This window comes from Erinaceus europaeus, chromosome 11 (assembly GCF_950295315.1).
Source record: "Erinaceus europaeus chromosome 11, mEriEur2.1, whole genome shotgun sequence".
Classification (NCBI taxonomy): domain Eukaryota; kingdom Metazoa; phylum Chordata; class Mammalia; order Eulipotyphla; family Erinaceidae; genus Erinaceus; species Erinaceus europaeus.
Genome location: NC_080172.1, coordinates 64,189,067 through 64,212,506, shown reverse-complemented (window position 1 = coordinate 64,212,506; position 23,440 = coordinate 64,189,067). Strand labels below are relative to the sequence as shown.

The window sequence follows — 23,440 nt, the reverse complement described above, 5'->3', positions numbered from 1 at the left end:
CTTGGATGTTAGACCACAAACTATCAGATACTTAGAGGAAAATATTGGCAGAACTCTTCTGCATCAATTTTAAAGATATCTTCAATGAAACTAATCCAATTACAAAGACTAAGGTAAGAATAAACCTATGGGACTACATCAAATTAAAAAGCTTCTGTGGTCTGGGAGGTGGCACAGTGGATAAAGCATTGGATTCTCAACCATGAGGTCCTGAGTTCGATCCCCGGCAGCACATGTACCAGAGTGATGTCTGGTTCTTTCTCTCCTCCTATCTTTCTCATGAATAAATAAATTCTTTTTAAAAAAAAAAAAAAAAAAAAGCTTCTGCACAGCTAAAGAAACTACTACCCAAACCAAGAGACCCCTCACAGAATGGGAGATCTTTACATGCCATACATCAGACAAGAGGCTAATAACCAGAATATATAAAGAGCTTGCAAATCTCAACAACAAGACAACAAATAACCCCATCCAAAAATGGGGGGAGGACATGGACAGAATAATCACCACAGAAGAGATCCAAAAGGCTAAGAAACACATGAAAAAGTGCTCCAAGTCTCTGTCAGAGAAATGCAAATAAAGACAACAATGAGATACCCCTTCACTCCTGTGAGAATGTCATACATCAGAAAAGGTAATAGCAGCAAATGCTGGAGAGGGTGTGGGGTCAAAGGAACCCTCCTAGAATGCTGATTGGAATGTAAATTGGTCCAAACTCTGTGGAGAACAGTCTGGAGAACTCTCAGAAGGCTAGAAATGGACCTACCCTATGATCCTGCAATTCCCCTCCTGGGGATATATCCTAATGAACCCAACACATCCATCCAAAAAGATCTGTGTACACATATGTTCTTGGCAGCAAAATTTGTAATAGCCAAAACCTGGAAGCAACCCAGGTGTCCAACAACAGATGAGTGGCTGAGCAAGTTGTGGTATATATATATACAATGGAATACTACTCAGCTATAAAAAATGGTGACTTCACCATTTTCAGCCGATCTTGGATGGACCTTGAAAAATTCATGTTAAGTGAAATAAGTAAGAAACAGAAGGATGAATATGGGATGCTCTCACTCTCAGGCAGAAGTTGAAAAACAAGATCAGAAGAGAAAACACAAGTAGAACCTGAACTGGAATTGGCGTATTGTACCAATACAGATCCAAGAGGATGACAGAGGACCTAGTGGGGGTTGTATTGTTATATGGAAAACTGGGAAATGTTATGCATGTACAAACTATTGTATTTACTGTGGAATTTAAAACATTAATTCCCCAATAAAGAAATTAAAATAAAATAAAATAAAATATTGTCTTTAAAAAAGTGACCTACAAAGCCCAAATTTATAATGTTAAAAACCAATTTTATAATGTTATGGCATTGTATACTTTAAACTTTTAAGCACAAAAACCACTCAAATCACAAAAAATTGTGTTTGATATATTTATGGTTGCCAATTTACAAATCAATTCTTTTAACAAATATTTTCCGCTGCTTGACTGCTTTCACACAGATTAGAGTTCGTTTCTCATGTGTTTTACAAAAATTCAACACAAGTTCTTGAGATCATACTTATAGCTTTAACTAAAATACCCATGATTTCAGGAAACTGGTGTGTGAGAAGGGCTATCATTGCTGTAGAAGAACACAGTCCAGCTGTGAAATGGATGAAAAAAGGAAGCTCCTTCTTTGGGTAAACAGAAACATGATGAAAAGCTGTAAAGGAGAAAAGGTAAAAATATATCTTATTTTCATAACACAGTGTAAATAACGTTTTTAAACAAAATACAATTTTAAAAACCGAAAAGGAAACACAATTTAAAGAACAAATCTCTGGCTAAGCAAAGTAGAAGAAAGCTATCCATTGTTTATTTCCATGCTGACAGTATATCTACACAGCTAGATTATTGCTAGGTTCTGGAAATAGAATGACACTGTGGGAAAGAATAGCAACTGAAAAGTCATGCTGTGGTACTTTTGTAAAAGAGCTTTGTCACTCATTAGCTATATGATCCTGAATGAGTTGCTATGGAGTTATTATGATGAACATTTTAAACTCTTAAAAAGAATATGAGTTGTTATGATTCTTGATCTTTGGTAGCCCAGAGACTGAATATAGCAATCAAGTGACATACATGTGGCTGGAGAGTTCCCAGAACCATCAGTTAACAATTTTACCCAGTTACTAATAAGTGTTCTGTATGTGGCATTTTGAATACTACAAAAACTGAACTAGAATACCAAAATCCTAGGATTAGGAACATAAACAATAGGGGAGATAGCATAATGGTTATGCCAAAAGACTTTCATGTCTGAGGCTCCAAAGTCCTAGGTTCAATCCCCCACAATACCATAAATCAAAGCTGGTCTCTATATCAATCCCTTTCTCATTAAAAATGAAACAAAGAAAATAGACTTTTTTTAAAAAGTACCTTACTCATGTGCCGTTTTTCTTTCTTTCTTTTTTGTTTGTTTTTCTTTATTTTTATTAAATCACTTTATTGGTGGATATGATAATTTCCTCCACCATAGGAAACTGGGTCCTCAACCCCTCCACCCCACCCCACCCCCACTTATCCCTCTGCTTCTTTCAGGTGTTGTTTTCCTAACAACTGAATATTTCATCACCATTCTAATATTTCTATCCTATGGGAAAGTGAAAATACCTGCATAACAATGCTGAAATGAACCTGTTACAATCTTTTACACACACGAGGTACTCAATAGACGTCTGTTAAACTGAGAGCTATTCTTCAACTTGATTAGTGCAGGAAGTTGGCCACTCAGGGCTGGACATAAACCCAGGAATTCCTGATGTAATAGCCTGCATAAATAAGGAATGACTAATTCTGTGCTGAATCAAGGTCAACTATAAATTTTACTTTTTTTTAGATATAATGATTCACAGAGATTACATTTGTTTCCTTCAGTCATCATGGTATTTTTCATATATCTTATATTCAGAAAGCACATATCCAACTCATTCAAATTTGAGAAAATTTCTGGAGCCTTGAGCCATGGTAAAAGTAAAAGTACTTGGTGTATTGCATTAAAGTAAAAGACTCTTGGGTGGGGGGAGAGAATACAGGTCCAAAAAGGATGACAGAGGACCTAGTGGGGGTTGTATTATTATATGGAAAACTGGGAAATGTTATGCAAGTACAAACTATTGTATTTACTGTGGAATGTAAAACATTAATTCTCCAATAAAGAAATTTTTAAAAAAAGGAAGGAAAAAAAAGTAAAAGTACAAAAAGTCTGGGCTATATTTTAAAGATTTTAGATATTATTTGAGAAAGAAAGTGTATGTGCATTTTGTATGAGTCAGAAAGGAAATGAGAGAGTAAGAGACAAATTAGAGCATCACTCCAGTATATGTAATACTAGCAGTCGAACTGGAAACCTCAGGCATAAAAATCCAACAATCTATGAGTTAACCTATTGTCCTAGCTGCCTAAGCTATTTTTAAAGTTAGCAAAATACAGATAGTATAGACAACATTGTGCTTTCAGCAGTCAAAGAGCCAGTAGTCTCTTTACCTTGCCTCTCAGCCAGGAGGTTCCAACTTATCCCAGCAAACTCAGAAGAACAAACCAAGACATTTGTGAAGACAGGGAGTAAATATTTATTTGCAATAGTAGCTATTTGAATTGCTACCATTTGAAAAGTAGTAATATTGGGTTGGCAAAATAACTCACTTACATAATGTTCACAGTGCAGGTGCAAACTCAGCCTCCATAGCATTGAAGGAAGGAGGCTTTGGGTCTTTCCTTTTCTTTCTCTCTCTCTCTTTCTGTATGTCTCTCTCTCTCTCTCTGTCTCTCTCTTTCTCCTTCTCTCCTTCCCTCCCTCTAGTCTTCCTTTCCTCCTTCCCTCCATCCCTCCTTTTCTCCCTCCCTCTATGGCTTTACCATAATAAAAAAGAAGAGGAAGAAAGAAAAAGAAAAATCATATTAATTAAACTATATAGCATGTTATGTTTAATAAAGTGATTTGCCAAGAAAATAGCACAGTGAATATGCAAAGAGATTTGCATGCCTGAGGCTTTGAAGTCTATGGTTGAGTCTCCAACACAACCACAAGCCAGAGCTGAGCAGTGCTCTGGTAAAAAAAAAAAAAGGTGGTTTATAAAGTGCTGTAATTTGTACTGGTTTGTTTGATGATTTTCAATAACCCTAAGAAATTGTGATATCTCCACTCTATAATAGAGATGATGAAAAACTGAATAGCTTTAATAAGATATTTTTCTAAAATATGAGATTTTTATACTGTAAGATACCTAATTATTTCTTCTTGGATGCTTTCTGTAGATTCATTTGTCAGTCAATGTTTGGCTAATACAGCAATATAATGGAACACTCCCTTGGGAATAAAGTTCAAATTTTATCATTGGCTTGTAGAGAAAAATTTATCAGGAGGTATAAAAGACAACTAAACAGCTTTGTGAACTAGGGGAATAGTACAAGTTTGAACTTAATGAAGTCCATAAGCAAATTCCAAAATGCTGTGAGTCATATCAAGGTTAAAGGAAAACTTAAAACAAGAAATACTACATACTCCTGGGTATTACATGTCCATATTAAAAATATGTTCATTCTACCATAGCCAGAGACATAAAAAATAATTTAAGTACACACAATAAAAAAAGCCTCAGCATATCCCTATTCTCCTAACTCCTAAGATTTTCAAATGAGGAGGACCTTATATGAAATTAACAAATGCCTGCCTGCCAAAAGGTAAATTATTCTTAGAATGCATAGCTTTGAAAATATATAATCAATACCCTGACTTTATTCATATAACTTTCAAAGTTGATCACATACCAGCAACTTTTGCAATGCTTTGAGCAACATTATTTTAGGCTAAATATATTAACCTAATGTAATATACTCTAGTGTACTGATATTCCATAAGTGAAGTTCATTTCTTTGCCTTAAATATCCTTATTCTTGTTTCTGTAAAAACAGAAATTCCAGAGCAACTACTACCACCATCATATCTGAGAGAAAAGTAAAATCTGTCTCACTAATGACCTTTTTTTTAATTGCCACAGGTTATCACTCAATGATGACACTATGAATTCACCATAGCTGGCAGCTTTCTCCTTCTTTCCTTTCCTTCTTCCTTTCTTCCTTCCTTCCTTTCTTTCTTTCTTTCTTTCTTTCTTTCTTTCTTTCTTTCTTTCTCTTTCTCTCTCTTTTTTTAAAAGACTTTATTTATTAATTCATGAAGAAGATAGGAGGAGAGGGAAAGAACCAGACATCACTCTGGTACATGTGCTGCCAGGGATTGAACTCAGGACCTCATGCTTAAGAGTCCAAGGCTTTATCCACTGCACCACTTCCCAGGCCCCCCCTTCTCTTTCTTTCTATTTTATTTGATAGGCCAGAGAGAAATTAGGAGAGGAGAGGGAGATAGAAAGGGAAAGAGAGAAGGCACCTGCAGTAACTGCTTCACTGCTTGTGAAGCATCCCCACCTATAGGTGGGGGTGAGGGCTCAAACCCTTGGGGTCCTTGTGCATGGTAATCTGTGCACTTAACTAGGTATGCCACCACTTGGCCCCCACTACTGATCTTTTTTTTTTTTTTTATCTATTACACAACCTCCTGGACCACTCCCCCTATTTCTCTCTGTCCTACCAAAGTATAAAAAATTATTTGGGGGGGGGGGGGCGGGCAGTGGCGCAACGGGTTACCCTCCTCTCTCCATTTCTCTCTGTCCTATCCAACAATGAACAACATTAACAAGAACAATAATAACCACAACAAGGCTACAACAACAAGGCTACACTACTGATCTTCTAATTGCTAGTCAATGGATTGTTCTCAGTGATTACCTTACTTAATATCACAGCTACTCCTCACTTGGAAACTTCCCTTCTTCCTTTTAGTTTCTAGGATACCTAGTTCTGGCCATGCCCTGTTTCCAAACTCCTCATCAGTCATCCACTCTTTAGATATTTTGTGCCTCCACAATTAAACCATTAGTTTACTCCCCTCACTTAATACAGTTTTCCGGGCAGGGGTAGATAGCATAATGGTTATGCAAAGAGACTCTAATGCCTGAGGCTCCAAAGTCCCAGGTTCAATCCCCCACATCACCACAAACAAGAGCTGAACAGTGCTCTGGTTAAAAAAAAAAAAAAAAATATATATATATATATATATATATATATATATATATATATATATATATATATTATACAGTTTCTCTTAATAGTCTCATTCATTTCTAGTAGTCTCAAATTATCTTTTTGATGAAGAGAGATTAAATGGAAAGACACCAGAATACAGCTCTACCACTCCCAATGGCCATTTTTTCCCCTTTCCTCTAGATAGGGGCTGAATGGGAAAGAGAGAAAGAGAAGGAGATCTAGAGACAAGGAGAGACACAGCAGTATCACTCCACCAGTGGTGAATACTCTCCCCTACAGGCACTTCATGGGATGGCCCAGGGTTCGAAGATGAGTTCTTATACATGGTAACTTGTGCATTCTACTGGGTGAATCACTTGCTGGCCCCATTACTTAACATTTGTTTATCAGTGTTTACATTAGCCCGTGAGTAGGAATTCAGGCAGTAGTACACTGGGTTAAGTGTACATGGCAAAGCACAAGGACCAGGTATAAGGACCCCGATTGAAGCCCTGGTTCCCCACCTGTAGGGGGGTCGCTTCTCAAGTGGTGAGGCAGGACTGAAGGTATCTATCTTTCTCTCCCCCTCTCTCTCAGTTTCTCTCTGCCCTATGCAACAACAACATCAATGGCAACAACAACAACAAGAGCAACAAAATGGGGGAAAAATGGCCTCCAGGAGCAGTGGATTCATGGTTTGGTGCAGGCACTGAGCCCCAGTGTTAACCCTGGAGATAAATAAATAAATAAATAAATAAATAAGATAAAAGTAAACTATTTATTAAAAAAATAAATATTTAAAAGAAAAGAAAAATAAAAGACACAGGCTGGGAAAACAGTGTAATGGTTATCATGCAGGACTTTGAGGCTTCAAAGTTCCAGGTTCAATCCCCTGCACAACCTTAAGCCAGAGCTGAGCAGTGCTCTGGTCTTTCTCTCTGTATTTCTCTCATTAAAATAAAAAAGGAGAAGAAAAGAAAAGGAAGAGGCACTAGTATTTAACTTTTTTGAGTACTTGCAATAAATATGCTTGGCATTTATAGGAATAAATTAAGTTGGCTAATTCTAACAACACCTGTTGAATATAATTTCTATAGTAAACATAATAGGGACAATATAGAAAGTTCTGGGCACTAGAGAGCTGGTGAGATAGCTTGCCTGGGAGGAAGCTTGGTTCACCATGTGCATGACCCAGGTTCAAGCAGTTAGTATACCACCTATGAGGTGCTATGGCAATGGAGTACCATAGGGTACTATGGTATCTCTCCCTGTCGCTCTTTTTTTTCTATCTAAGAAAATAAATAAATAAAAGCCTGGAGAAAAAGACTACTCAATTTTATAATCTAAAAGGGAGAGATTAACATAGCTTGGGAAATAGCTCAGAATGTAGGATATGAATGCCTAAGGTTCCTGGTTCAAATCTCAGTGCCATAGTATCTGAGTAGTGTTCTAGTTTCTCCTCTCCCCCCACCCTTGTGAAAAATCTATCTTATGCAAAATAAATAAAATTATTTAAAAAATAAATAAAAGAAAAAAAACACTAGTATAGCCACAGGCCGTTTGGAATATAACTAAAACATGCCTACTAGCTATCTACAAAACAGAGACACACCCCCCCCCCCCCAACTCTTCATCTGCACTATTCCAGCCTTTAGGTTCATGATTGGTCAACAATTTGTTTGGCTTTGTATGCTAACTCTCTTTTCAACCACCAGGTGCCAGATGCTAGCAGGATGCTGACCAGTCTTCCCTGGACAGACAACTCCACCAATGTGGAGCTCTGCCTCCCCAGAGCCCTTTCCCACTAGGGAAAGAGAGAGACAGGCTGGGAGTATGGATCGACCTGTCAACACCCATGTTCAGCAGGGAAGCAATTACAGAAGCCAGACCTTCCACCTTCTGCATCCCACAATGACAAAGGGTCCATGCTCCCAGAGGGTTAAAGAATAGGAAAGCTATCAGGGGAGGGGATGGGATACAGAGTTCTGGTGGTGGGAATTGTGTGAAGTTGTACCCCTCTTATCCTATGGTTTAGTCAATGTTTCCTTTTTATAAATTAAAAATAAAAAATTAATAAATAAGTAAAAAGAGGAAAATAATAAGTCCCTAAAGTACTTTGAGAGAATGAAGAGATAATTTGTCAGAGGATAGAGGAAAATAAAAGAGCCTGTGGAAAAAAAAGTATCAGTATCATCAACTTCTATAATTTTCCTTAAGTTTCATCCCTCTGGACATTTTCACTCATTATATCTAATGGTTGCAAACTTTTCTTCCTAGATTTGAGTTCTAATGGGTCGTTAGGTGCTAGACTTACAAAAACTCTGGCATGATATAAAATAATCATGGTTCTGTTGATTATAACCTTAAGCATGCTTTCTTATTGGTTAAATCATAAAAAAGAAGAGTTGAACAGAAGTTCATAGATAAAGAATGAGTGGATGATGAGACAATTGAGACAGAAAGTATAGACTTTTGAGAAGCTTGACTTTCTAAAAGCAGGAAGTAAGTTATTCTCTAAGAATTCATATCCTGGCATATTTCTGGTTCTTATCCTAATTTTTTCATTGCTCTTTAAAAATAAGCAACAACACAGTAAACATATACAAAATAGTATTTTTTCTCTTTAGTCCCTCCAATAAAATATAATTGTACCTTGTAGTCAAACAAAGGGATCATCTAAAGTATGAGAATACTATGAACTACTTCTTAACTACTATTAAATTTAGGAACATTATAATTTTTACTTACTAGGTAACAGTTCTCTATCAGCAGTCTCTGTGCAGCTGGGATAAGGGTAAAATAGATGGCCTTTCTCTAATGGGTACGGAATCATTCTAAAAGCTGAGGGGGGGAAAAAGACATATTGAAGGGAATTAAAAAGGCATGGGAGAGCTGGGGAGACAGCATAATGGTTATGGAAAAGGGCATATGTTAACATTCAAATCAGTCACATTCCTTTTTTTTTTTCTCAAGTCATTTTATTGGAGGTAATGGTTTACAGTACAGTTGTTGACCCATGTGTACAAAATTTCTCATCTCCTGGTGATCCATATCTACAAAATACTCTATCAACGTGAGTCCTTTTCTACCATCATCACCAAGGCCCCAACACCCTTTATACATTCTCCTTTTCCTTCCTTTAAAGAGTTGTGTGCTTTGGTGAAGTTTATTTCTGTCCTATACTCAGATAAAAGTTATTTTGGAAATGTACTTTTTAAAAAAGAGGATTTATTAACTAATTAGTGTGAGAAAGGAAGAGGAGGAGGAGAGAGAGAATCAGAGAATCCAACATATGTAGTGCCAGGGAATCAACTTGGGAACTCATGACTGAGAGTTCAATGCTTTATCCACTGAGCTACTTCTGGACCACCTGAAAAGTACTTTCATGAAAGTTTCATATAGGATTTTATTTTTATTTTTAGGGATACATTTTAGATAAAGTAAGCAGAAAATAAATAAGGTGAATAGTAAAGTTTAGAGAATAGTAAACTATCTAGTAAAACTAAAGGGAGTAGTAGTTGATAAGCTGCTTGAGTCACTGTCTCAGTCTCAGTACAAACAGAACCCTTACAGATAAATGTAATTCTCCAGGTATGAATTGTATTTCTCACAGAATCTTCATAAAATTTTAGCTATTGGGGGTCGGGCGGTGGCGCAGCGGGTTAAGCGCACGTGGCGCAAAGCGCAGGGACCGGCGTAAGGATCCCGGTTCGAGCCCCCGGCTCCCCACCTGCAGGGGAGTCGCTTCACAGGCGGTGAAGCAGGTCTGCAGGTGTCTATCTTTCTCTCCCCCTCTCTCTCTGTCTTCCCCGCCTCTCTCCATTTCTCTCTGTCCTATCCAACAACAAAGCAACGTCAACAATGGCAATAATAATCGCAACGAGGCTGCAACAACTAGGGCAACAAAAACAGGGAAAAATGGCCTCCAGGAGCAGTGGATTCGTGGTGCAGGCACCGAGCCCAGCAATAACCCTGGAGGGAAAAAAAAAAAAAAAAAATTTTAGCTATTGTACTCATAAAGGTTGGCAATTAAATGGGTTCTATCAGTTCACAAGTAAGATACCACCAAATAATATAAATTGGTATATCCACTCTGAAAAACAGTACAGAGATCCTTGAGGGAAACAGAAAGGGAACAAAGGAGGTGGCTCAGCAGCAGAACACCCACTTCACATGCTCACATGCTTGGTTTGATGTCTGTCACTATATGGGAACAAAAGGCAGAAATTCAAAGGGTGCAGTGGGGCTTTCCTTGTTCTTTCTTTATCCTCTCATTCTAGAAGTATAAATAAATAAATAAATAAATAAATAAATAAATAAATAAATAAGTTGAGCCAGGGAGATGGCTCTGTAGTAATGTGTATAAATGAGACCTTAGGTTCAAGTTCTGGTACCATATTAAAAAAAAGAAACAGGGGAGTTGGGCGGTGGCGCAGTGGGTTAAGCGCACGTGGCGCAAAGCACAGGGACCAGCGTAAGGATCCCGGTTCGAGCCCCCGGCTCCCCACCTGCAAGGGAGTCGCTTCACGGGCGGTGAAGCAGGTCTGCAGGTGTCTATCTTTCTCTCCCCTCTCTCTCTGTCTTCCCCTCCTCTCTCCATTTCTCTCTGTCCTATCCAACAACAAAGCAACATCAACAATGCAATAATAACCGCAACGAGGCTGCAACAACTAGGGCAACAAAAAGGGGGGAAAATGGCCTCCAGGAGCGGTGGATTCATGGTGCAGGCACAGAGCCCAGCAATAACCCTGGAAGGAAAAAAAAAAAAAAGGGGGAGCTGAGGAGGTGGCTGATCAGTATAGCACATCCCGTACTATGCCTTGAACCTGGGTTCTAACCCCAGCATCACATGGAGTACCAAGAGCAGCACCAAAGAATCCATGGGTGGTGGCATCCAGTGTTTTAGCATCTCTCCCTCTCTTCCTGTTTAAAAACAATATTAAAAAAGGAAACTAAAAATATAAATACCATATGGCTCAGCAATATCACTCCTATACATTTATCTGAAGGATAGGAGAATACTAATTTTAAGTTTTTTTTTTCCTGAACACTGCTGTTTCATTCAAATAGAGCCACAGACAGAGGGAGAGACAGCACAGTAGGCCATCACATCTGTGGTATAGATGCTTGAACCTGGACTGCTCATAAAACAAAGGCGGTACCCTATCAGGTGAGCTAACTCTCTGGCCCTGAGCTTGAAAGGATATTTGCACTCACTTGTCACACCAGCATTAATGTACACTAGCCAAAATATGGGGTCACTCTGAATGCCCACCAGTGGATGAATGGATAAAGAAGCAGTGGTATGCATACTCAATGGAATACTACCCTGCCATTAAAAGAAGAAATATTGCTTTTTGGAACAAAATGAATGGACAAGAAAATGAATGGACCATGAAAAGTTTATGCTATATGAAATAAGGATGTGAAAGATAATTACTGGACTGTTTCACTCATATGTGGCATATAAATAAAGCAAAAGAATGTGCAAACAGACAACTGATAGGCTCAATGGAAATTATGCTGGTTTCCAGAGGAGAGATGGGGGTGAAAGAAATGATTAGAGGCAAACAAACCAATGGGACTACATCAAATTGAAAAGCTTCTGCACATCCAAAGAAACTATTAAACAAACAGAGAGACCCCTCACAGAATGGGAGAAGATCTTCACATGCCATACATCAGATAAGAAACTAATCACCAAAATATATAAAGAGCTCAGCAAACTTAGCACCAAAAAAGCAAATGACCCCATCCAAAAATGGGCAGAGGATATGAACAAAACATTCACCTCAGAGGAGATCCAAAAGGCTAACAAACATATGAAAAACTGCTCTAGGTCACTGATTGTCAGAGAAATGCAAATTAAGACAACACTGAGATACCACCTCACTCCTGTAAGAATGGCATACATCAAAAAGGACAGCAGCAACAAATGCTGGAGAGGTTGTGGGGACAGAGGAACCCTTTTGCATTGCTGGTGGGAATGTAAATTGGTCCAGCCTCTGTGGAGAGCAGTCTGGAAAACTCTCAGAAGGCTAGACATGGACCTTCCATATGATCCAGTAATTCCTCCCCTGGGGTTATATCCCAAGGACTCCATAACACCCAACCAAAAAGAGGTGTATACTCCTATGTTCATAGCAGCACAATTCATAATTGCTAAAACCTGGAAGCAACCCAGGTGCCCAACAACAGATGAGTGGCTGAGAAAGCTGTGATATATATACACAATGGAATACTATAAGGTTATCAAGAACAATGAACCCACCTTCTCTGACCCATCTTGGACACAGCTAGAAGGAATTATGTTAAGTGAGCTAAGTCAGAAAGATAAAGATGAGTATGGGATGATCCCACTCATCAACAGAAGTTGAGAAAGAAGATCTGAAAGGGAAACTAAAAGCAGGATCTGACTAAATTGAAAGTAGGGCACCAAAGTAAAAACCCTGTGGTGAGGGGTAGACATGCAGCTTCCTGGGCCGGTGGGGGGTGGGTGGGATGGGACATAGTCTTTTGGTGGTGGGAATGGTGTTTATGCACACTCCTAGTAAAGTGTAGTCATATAAATCACTAGTTAATTAATATGAGAGGGGGAAAATTAATTGTATGTCTTGAAGTTTTTAAAAAACAGACTGAGTCTTTTTAATATATAGGCTGTGTATTTGATATGCGGACTCTCTCAAAAGCCTAGACCAAGTAGATCAGAAGCAACCAATAGCACAGCTACATACAAGATAATGGGTACTATACAGCAAACTCTAACAAAAGGACGTTTCAAAGTTAACCCAATTACCAAATAATGTGATGATAACATTAACTATCCATTGTCTTTTTGAACCCTAAGACAACAGGAACCTCACATCTCCCTATAGAGCCTATATTTCCCCCAGTCCTGGAACCTTAGAATAGGGCCCACTTTCCCGCATGCCTCTCCCAATCCATATCAAATAATATTGCATTTGCCGATCGCAACCTAATCAACACAACGATTGCCACCTCAACATGCTTCAGCTCAGACTGTGTCCAGAGACTTCACGTGTGGAATGACAATCCTTCAGCTTCATTACTCAGGTGAGACCTTTCCTTTCATAGTATTCTCTAATTCCATCCCAGGTGGTTCACTTTCTAACAAAGTCCCAAAACCTAGATATAGACCAGGTTCTGTGAGAGAGAGCATATATATGTTCACACTTATCCATAAACTAGTGCAAAAATATATACCTGAAAGCAGAAGTACACTAGAGTATGCGGTGAGTACCCCCCTAACACTTCCTCTCCACTATTCCAAGCTTTGGGTCCATGATTGCTCAACAATTTGTTTGGCTTCGTATGTTAACTCTCTTTTCAGTCACCAGGTTCCAGATGCCATCAGGATGCCGTCCAGGCTTCCCTGGATTGAAGACCCTACCAATGTGTCCTGGAGCTCCGCTTCCCCAGAGACCCACCCTCCTAGGGAAAGAGAGAGGCAGACTGGGAGTATGGACCGACCAGTCAACGTCCATGTTCAGTGGGGAAGCAATTACAGAAGCCAGACCTTCTACATTCTGCAACCCACAACGAGCCTGGGTCCATGCTCCCAGAGGGATAGAGAATGGGAAAGCTATCAGGGGAGGGAATGTGATATGGAGATTGGGTGGTGGGAAGTGTGTGGAGTTGTACCCCTCCTACCCTATGGTTTTGTTAATTTATCCTTTCTTAAATAAAAAATAAATTAAAAAAAAGAAATGATTAGAGGCATTTTTTTTCTGATAATGAGATGACACTAGAAAGTTAATGGTTGTTACAGTGAGTCACAAACATATAAACATATGAAACTATATTTCTGAAATGTTATATAGTATGGTAAACCAAGAGCAAACCAATATAATTTATTTTAAAAAGTCACCAAAGTTTTCTATGAGAAACTTAATTTATGTCAATATCGCCAAATTATAGCCCTTTGGTCAGACCTGAGTCAGTATCTGGCAAATAAAATTTTAACAGATTATGGTCATGCCTGGTAGGTAGCTATATAAAGGCAATATTATCTAGCCCCTTTATAGAAAAGTTTTATCCATCCCTAATGTCAATTATCACTAACTCTTTACAGACATTAAAGAAGAGTTCTCTATTGATTTATTCAACTACATATTATAACTGTGATGGGGGGCAAGTGGTGGCACAACTGGTAAAATAACACAAGTTTAACATGTACAAGGACCTGGGTTCAAGTACACCCCTAACACCCATCCCCACCTGCATGGGGGGGGGTGCTTCCTGATTAGAGGAACAGGAACAGGCTGTATCTCTCTTTCTCCCTCTCTCCCTCTATTTTTCTCTGTCTCTATCATAATGAAAGAGAGAAGGAAGGAAGGAAGGAAGGAAGGAAGGAAGGAAGGAAGGAAGGAAGGAAGGGACAAAGAGAGGGAGGTAGAGAGGAAGGGAGGAAGGAAGGTGGAAAAGAGACAAATGACTGACAGGAGTGGTGGATCCATTGTACAAGGCACTAAGCCCCAGCAATAATCCTGATTGGAGGGGAGGGGGAAAAAAAAAAAACCTGTGATAGGATTTTGGTTTTTCCTCTAGTGCTTGGCTCTATAAACTTTTGTTAAAAAAATGAATTTTGTGTTTCCTTATTAGAAAGTAGCAATTTGTTCAAATTAACAAAGATCAGTGATAGCATTAGGAAATCATTCATCAAGATAATTAATTATGCCAGGAGGCTGGGCACACTCTGTACACTACACATGCTACTATGCGCAAGGACCCAGGTTCAAGCCTCACAAGATGTAAAACAGTGCTGCAAGTATCTCTTTTTCCCTCTCTTTCTCTCCTCCTTTCTGTCTTCCCCTCCTCTCTCCATTTCTCTCTGTTCTATTCAACAACAACATCAATAATAACAACAATAATAACTACAACAATGAAACATGGGCAAAAAAAGGGAATAAATATAAAAAAATTACTTAAAGAATGTTAAGAAAAAAAGACGATTATGCAAGAAACACAGTATAGGTTGTGTACTTACTAAAAACCTACTATATGCTAAGCAGAATAAGATAAGTAAGATTAAGTACCTGGCCTTAAGGAGATAGTAGACTTTCAGGAAGAAAAGCAAAAGAAATTCTAGCTACTCAAACATATTTAGCCCCTCAGCCAAGTTTTGCCAATCTGAATATTGTCACTGTCAAACACAGAATCCTATCCTTGGCAAATGATTAATACAAAAGTCCTTACATTTTCTTGGTTCAAGAACAGGGTGCCCTTCATGTCTCAGAAAATTTCTTTTTATTACTTTAGGTTGAAAGAATTGTATAACAATTCTATTTATTAACCAGTGGGTCTAAACAACTTTAAAACTTTATGTTCTTGGGGTATAAGCCCAGGAGAGGAATTACTGGATCATATGGAAGGTCCATGTCTAGCCTTCTGAGAGTTTTCCAGACTGCTCCAGACTGTAAATTGCTCCAGAGGCTGGACCAATTTACATTCCCACCAGCAATGTAAAAGGGTTCCTCTGTCCCCACATCCTCTCCAGCATTTGTTGCTGCTGTCCTTTTTGATGTATGCCATTCTTACAGGAGTGAGGTGGTATCTTAGTGTTGTCTTAATTTGCATTTCTCTGACAATCAGTGACCTAGAGCAGTTTTTCATATGTTTGTTAGCCTTTTGGATCTCCTCTGAGGTGAATGTTTTGTTCATATCCTCTGCCCATTTTTGGATGGGGTCATTTGCTTTTTTGGTGCTAAGTTTGCTGAGCTCTTTATATATTTTGGTGATTAGTTTCTTATCTGATGTATGGCATGTGAAGATCTTCTCCCATTCTGTGAGGGGTCTCTCTGTTTGTTTAATAGTTTCTTTGGGTGTGCAGAAGCTTTTCAATTTGATGTAGTTCCACTGGTTTGTTTCTGCTTTAGTCTTCCTTGCAATTGGGTTTGATTCATCAAAGATGTCCTTGAGGTGTAGGTGGGGAAAGTGTTTTACCAATGTTTTCCTCTAAGTATTTGATTGTTTCTGGTCTGACATCTAGGTCTTTGATCCATTTGGAGTTGATTTTTGTTTCTGGTGAGATAAAGTGGTTCAATTTCATTCTTCTGCATGTTACAACCCAGTTTTCCCAGCACCATTTATTGAAGAGAGCCTCCTTCTTCCATTTAATGCTCCATAACACCCAACCAAAAAGAGGTGTGTACTCCTATGTTCATAGCAGCACAATTCATAATAGCTAAAACCTGGAAGCAACCCAGGTGCCCAACAACAGATGAGTGGCTGAGAAAGCTGTGGTATATATACACAATGGAATACTATGCAGCTATCAAGAACAATGAACCCACCTTCTCTGACCCATCTTGGACATAGCTAGAAGGAATTATGTTAAGTGAGCTAAGTCAGAAAGATAAAGATGAGTATGGGATGATCCCACTCATCAACAGAAGTTGAGAAAGAAGATCTGAAAGGGAAACTAAAAGCAGGACCTGACCAAATTGTAAGTAGGGCACCAAAGTAAAAGCCCTGTGGTGAGGGGTAGACATGCAGCTTCCTGGGCCAGTGGGGGGTGGGAGTGGGTGGGAGGGATGGGTCACAGTCTTTTGGTGGTGGGAATGGTGTTTATGTACACTCCTAGCAAAATGTAGACATATAAATCACTAGTTAATTAATATGAGAGGGGGAAAATCAATTGTATGTCACAAAGTTTTTCAAAACACAAACTGAATCTTTTTAATATATAGGCTGTGTATTTGATATGCGGACTCTCTCAAAAGCCTAGACCAAGTAGAAGCATCCAGTAGCACAGCTATATACAAGATACTGGGTACTGTACAACAAACCATAAAAGAACTTTTCAAAGTTAACCCAATTACCAAATAATGTGATGATAACATTAACTATCGATTGTCTTTTTGAACCCTAAGACAGCAGGAACCTCACATCTCCACTATAGAGCCCCTACTTCCCCCAGTCCTGGAACCCTTGGATAGGGCCCACTTTCCCGTATGCCTCTCCCAATCCATATCAAATAATATTGCATCCGCCGACCACAACCTAACCAACGCAACGATTGCCACCTCAACATGCTTCACCTCAGACTGTGTCCAGAGACTTCACGTGTGGAATGACAACCCTTCAGCTTCATTACTCGGGTGAGACCTTTCCTTTTATAGTACACTCTAATTTCATCTCAGGTGGTTCACTTTCTAACAAAGTCCCAAAACCCAGATATACACCAGTTTCTGTGAGAGAGAGCTTATGTTCACACGTATCCATAAACTATTGCAAAATATATACCTGAAAGCAGAAGTACACTAGAGTTTGCAGTGAGTACCTCCCTAACACTTCCTCTACACTATTCCAAGCTTTGGGTCCATGATTGCTCAACAATTTGTCTGGCTTCGTATGTTAACTCTCTTTTCAATCACCAGGTTCTAGATGCCATTAGGATGCTAGCCAGGCTTCCCTGGATTGAAGACCCCACCAATGTGTCCTGGAGCTCAGCTTCCCCAGAGACACACCCTACTAGGGAAAGAGAGAGGCAGACTGGGAGTATGGACCAACCAGTCAACACCCATGTTCAGTGGGGAAGCAATTACAGAAGCCAGACCTTCTACATTCTGCAACCCTCAATGACCCTGGGTCCATGCTCCCAGAGGGATAGAGAATGGGAAAGCTATCGGGGGAGGGGGTGGGATATGGAGATTGGGTGGTGGTAATTGTGTGGAGTTGTACCCCTCCTACCCTATGGCTTTGTTAATTAATCCTTTCTTAAATAAAAAAAAATTAAAAAAAAAACAAACTTTATGTTCTTGGGACAAGATGTAGCTCAGTGGTTGAAAGGCATGTTCTGTACAAGGGAGAACCTAGCTTTAACCCCACCACCAAAGACGATCTTAAAATGTTTTAACGTTTAAATGGTTTAAAAACACAAAAAATTGAAAGAAAAAAATCATTATTTTATTTCAAAATTACCTTCAATTCTTACTATGAGATAGATGTATGAGCCTGCTGGGCACTACTTACACTTTGGAATCATTTTTTTAAAATCTTTTTGATATAATTTTATTAACTGAGCATATTAATAAACATGTATACTTTGTCTTTTTTAAAGAAACTATTTTTATTTTTTCCCTTTTGTTGCCCTTGTTGTTTATCATTATTATTATTGTTGTTGTTATGATTGTTGTTGTTATTGCTGTCATTGTTGTTGGATAGGACAGAGAAATTGAGAGAGGAGGGGAAGACAGAGGGAGAAAAAGATAGACACCTGCAGACCTGCTTCATCGCCTTGTGAAGTGAACCCCCTGTAGGTGTGGAGCTGGGAGGTCAGACCAGGACCCTGATGCTGGTCAGTGCACTTCACACCAGTGTGCTTAACCCACTGCACCACCGCCGGGCTCCCCACATGTATACTTTGTATTGATGTAAATAATGTACATTTCTGTTGGGGATGAAGTTTTTGCTTTGTTCAGTCCTTAATCTCTAGGAATTAAGAGTAAGAAAATAGAGTAGATTTTAAGTGTTAAAGCAAGCAAGCAAATCTTTTCTTTTTAAATAATTTTTAAAAGAAATATTCTTATTTTTCTACTTTTTAAACTGGGGGATTAATGATTTACAGTAAATACAGTTGTTAACACATATGTAATATTTCTCAATTTTCTGTAAGACAATCTCACCACCAGCCTAGGTCCTCCTCCACCTCCACCATAATATATCAGGATTTGAAAGCTCTCCCCCACCCCTCTGCAAGAGTCCTTTATTTTGGTGCAATACACCAAACCCAGTTCAAGTTTTGCTTTGTGTTTACTCTTACTCTTCTTTTATTTCTCAACTTCTGTCCATGAGTGAGATAATCCCATATTCATTCTTCTCTTTCTGGTATATCTCACTTAACATGATTCCTTCAAGCTCTGTCCAAGTTGAGATGAAGGTGAATTCATCATTCTTAATAGCTAAGTAGTATTCCATTGTACATAAATACCACAACATTCAAAACCACTCATCACCAAAAACACTCAATGTTTTTGGACATTTAGTTGCTTCCAGGTTTTAGCTATTAGAAATTGTGCTGCTATGAACATAGATATACTCAGGTCTTTTTGGATGGGTGTGTTTTGTTCCTTGGGATATATCCACAGGAGAGGAATTTCGGGGTCATATGGCAGGTGTTTTTCTGGCCGTTGAGACTTCTCCATACTACTCTCCACAGGAGTTGGATCCATTTACATTTGGAATCACTTTGAACACTACTATCACTTCCACACTGCTCCATAGATATCGTGTGTGTGTGTGTGTGTGTGTGTGTGTGTGTGTGTGTGTGTTTACTCTTTTAATCACAAAAGTTCACTTTTGTAAAGATATGATATCCAGGGAAATAGAGAACTAAGGGCCATCTAATGTTGAAAGCATGAACTGTCTGGACCTAGCAGTTAGACTAGTATCTGACAGATGTTGAGTAGTATTGTGTTTGCACTTAAAATTTACTTAACCCCACAACACTCTTGTGAATTGCTGTGAAGCTCCAAGGTGCCTCATTACAATCTGGGAGTTGTGAGGCTTACTCAGTTTTAGTGAATGAGTATCTAATTTATTTTTTTTAACTTTTAGCAGTAGTGTACTTTGCAAGAGAATTACTATTATAATAATCTAACTGATAAATATGTTGATTAAGTGAGTAGGGGTGCTCAGTTTTTGAGTGCAGATCTTTCAGGCATGAGGTCCTGAGTTCAATCCCCAGCAATGCATGGAGAGTGATGCTCCAGTTCTCTTGCTAGAAATAGCTAGAAATGGACCTAACCTATGACCCTGTAATTCTTATCCTAGAGATGAGTGGCTGAGAAAGTTGTGGTATATATACACAAAAATAGAATACTACTCAGCTATTAAAAACTATACATTTATTTTCTTTACCTCATCTTGGATAGAGTCTGAAGGAATCATGTTAAGTAAAATAAGCCAGAAAGAGAAAATGAATATGGGATGATCTCAGCTCATAGACAGAAGTTGACAAATAAGAACAAAAGGGGAGCCAAAAAGCAAATTTTGGACTGGGTTTGGTGTATTGTACCTAAGTAAAGGACTTTGGTGGAGAGGTGAGTGTTTCATATCCTGATGCATGATGGTGGAGGAGGATCTAGTCAGGGGGGTAGAGTGTTAGGCAGAAAACTGAGAAGTTTTACACATGTATCAACAACTGTATTTACTGTCAACTATAAACCACTAATCCCCCCCCCCAATTAAAAAATATAACCAGGGAAAAATAAAAAAAGAAACCTTTTTAAAATCAATAAATCATCTTCATTTTCATAGTGATTTAAACAAGGTACAAATAAGAGATCTAGTAGTAAGTGGGGGGGGGAAACAGTTCTGTTGTCTAAAAAATATATGATAGGTGGCTGATCAGCACATTCAAAGATGCTCAAAGGCTGCGAAGATACCATAATGACTATGCACAAGACTATTGTGCCAAAGCCTCTGAAGTTCCAAGTTCATTCCCAGCACCATTATAAGTCACTGTTGAGCAGTACTCTGGTCCCATTTTCTCTGTGTATTTCATTAAAGTATCTTATTCTGTTTTTTTTTTCCTAGAGGTAGGACCAAAGTATGTATACTAAATATTTCTGCTAATAATAAAGGAAACATAACACTAACTAGTTCACTTTGAAACTAGTATGGAAATAAATCTTTACAGAACTTGGACAATATTTAAAATGACTACCTGTGAATGCAATGAGTGGTCAGAGAGGTTAGTATTACATGTAGAGATGAATAGTTATACTTACTGCCTTCCCAGGTACACTGTAACAGATTAAGAGCACCTTCTATTCTCTTCCAGTGCTGAAGATGAAAGAAAGCATAGGCAATTGCTTCACTATCACCCCGTTTCAGAATGTGTTCAGGAGGTAAAATTAGACTTTTCATCTCTAGTAAGTACTGGGAAAAAAATAACAGAAAAAGAAAAGAAGAAAATTGTTAAATTAAAACATCCACAAATAATGTAGATTCAACATTTTTATAAAGTGAATTTGAATTTTAAAACCTTGTAATTAAGTAGGTAAAATATATGAAGGTCCTATGATAACATGTATATAAAATATTTATTAACAGGTGTGGGAAGTAGAGAGTTGGCCCTGGATTCTGTTTCCTGCAGTGCATTAAAAAACAGTGAGTTCTTTTATGGGAAACTAGGGAAAGAGAGAGGCAGACTGGGAGTATGGACCGACCAGTCAACGCCCATGTTCAGCGGGGAAGCAATTACAGAAGCCAGACCTTCCACCTTCTGCAACCCACAACGAGCCTGGGTCCATGCTCCCAGAGGGATAGAGAATGGGAAAGCTATCAGGGGAGGGAATGGGATATGGAAATTGGGTCATGGGAATTGTGTGGAATTGTATCCCTCCTACCCTATGGTTTTGTTAATTTATCCTTTCTTAAATAAAAAATAAATTTAAAAAAAAAAACTGAGTTCTGGCTAAGGAGATAGCATAATGGTTATGCAAAGAAACTTTCATACCTGAGGTACCAAAGGTCCCAGGTTCAATCTGCAGTACCACCATATGCCAGAGCTGAGCAGTGCTCTGGTAAAATAAATAAAATGAAAATTTTAAAAAGTGAGTTCTGATCTTGGCCTCTCTCTAAAAGAAAAAAGTGTTTAATGCTTAGTATGAAAATTCCAAAGATCAGATCATTACTGTAGGTTAAAATAAGATAGTAAATTATTTATATGTGGGCTAATTACAAAATTTTCCATTATAGAAGTGAAAATTTGGGAGTCGGGCTGTAGCGCAGCGGGTCAAGTGCAGGTGGCGCTAAGCACAAGGACCCGAATAAGGATCCTGGTTCAAGCCCTGGCTCCCCACCTGCAGGGGTGTCGCTTCACAAGCGGTGAAACAGGTCTGCAGGTGTCTATCTTTCTCTCCCTCTGTCTTCCCCCTCCCCTCTCCATTTCTCTCTGTCCTATCCAACAACAATGACAACAATAATAACTACAACAATAAAACAACAAGGGCAACAAAAGGGAATAAATAAATAAAAATAAATATTAAAAAAAATTTAAAAAAAAAAGAAGTGAAAATTAAAGCTGATAAAAGAATTTGAGAGAGTCAGGCGGTAGCGCAGCAGGTAAGCATACGTGGCGCAAAGTGCAAGGATCTGTTAGGATCCCGGTTCAAGCCCCTGGCTCCCTACCTGCAAGGGAGTCGCTTCACAGGTGGTGAAGCAGGTCTTCAGGTGTCTCTCTGTCTCTCTTCGTCTCTATCTCCCCCTTCTCTCTCAATTTCTCTCTGTCTCTATCTAATAACAAATAAATAAATAAAAAGATTTAAAAAGAAAAGATACTTGTCTTATTTATAAAATAAAAAAAAATTTAAAAAGAATGAGAGCAAATTCTTACTTGTTTTTTTTAAATAAGTAAGTATAAAATCTATGAAATCAATTTTGGAGTAACATTTTGTGGCAACATTAAATTATTTTCCTTTTATTCAATTTTACAGATGAAATTTATTATGACATTACATTTAATAAATACCTACTAAATAAATTGGAATACATCGAATTTTAAAACTATTATACATCAAAAGAAACTACCACAAAGATAAGAATGTAACTTTGAAATTGGAAGAAGATACTTGGATATCACATATTTGACAAAAAAAGTTAACATCAAAATATATCAAAATAAATAACATAAGTCAACAACAACAAAAACCGCAAGGAACCTAATAAAAAAAAATTTGGGCAAAAGATCTCCAAGAAAAACATGAACATGCTTCAGAGACATACAAAAAAAAATGCTCCAGATCACTCATTGTTAGAGAAATGCACACCAAAACAATAAGCTCACACCTGTGAGAACTGGAATAAGATTGGAAATGAGAAGTGTTAGTGAGCACATGAAAAAAAAGGAATTCTGGTACACTACTGGTGGGAATACAATCCATATGGAAAACAGTATTGAAAGTCTTTAAAAGAAAAACAGAAATGCCTTATGATCTAGCAATACTAGACATAGGCATACTTCCAAAGGACATAAAAATAATCATTCAAAAGGTTTTATGTACCCCTATGTTGACAGCTGCTCTATTCATAATAGCCAAATATGGAATCAACCTAAATGTTCATCAACAGCTGACTGAATAAAGAAAGTGGGGGAAGTAATATATTCAATGTAATACTATTCTGTATCATTCAGAACAAAATAAATGGAACTGGAGTTGATTTTGCTAAGTAAACTAAGAGGTGAAAAACAACTACCAAATATTTCACTCATGTGTGGAATATAGATAATTTTTTAAAAATCTGACAAAAGAAACAGTAATCAAACTGCCTCTTAGACTTT

The 23,440-nt window shown here is 38.2% G+C and overlaps 1 protein-coding gene across 8 annotated transcripts in view; it reads right to left on the bottom strand.

Moving 5' to 3' along the window:
* Nucleotides 1–1,427: 1,427 nt before the first annotated feature.
* ST7L (suppression of tumorigenicity 7 like) overlaps nucleotides 1,428–23,440 on the bottom strand; it is a 113,008-nt gene continuing 90,995 nt past the window's right edge. For 6 of the 8 annotated variants that reach the window (XM_060201875.1, XM_060201871.1, XM_060201872.1 and 3 more), the window contains 3 exons: nucleotides 20,886–21,036; nucleotides 8,881–8,973; nucleotides 1,428–1,714 (listed from right to left, as the gene is read on the bottom strand). In XM_060201875.1, coding sequence (XP_060057858.1) covers nucleotides 1,536–1,714; nucleotides 8,881–8,973; nucleotides 20,886–21,036 — 423 coding nt within the window. In that variant the 3' untranslated portion in view covers nucleotides 1,428–1,535. The remainder of the gene's footprint in view (nucleotides 1,715–8,880; nucleotides 8,974–20,885; nucleotides 21,037–23,440) is intronic. The other 2 variants (XM_060201873.1, XM_016189933.2) reach the window with 1 other exon arrangement.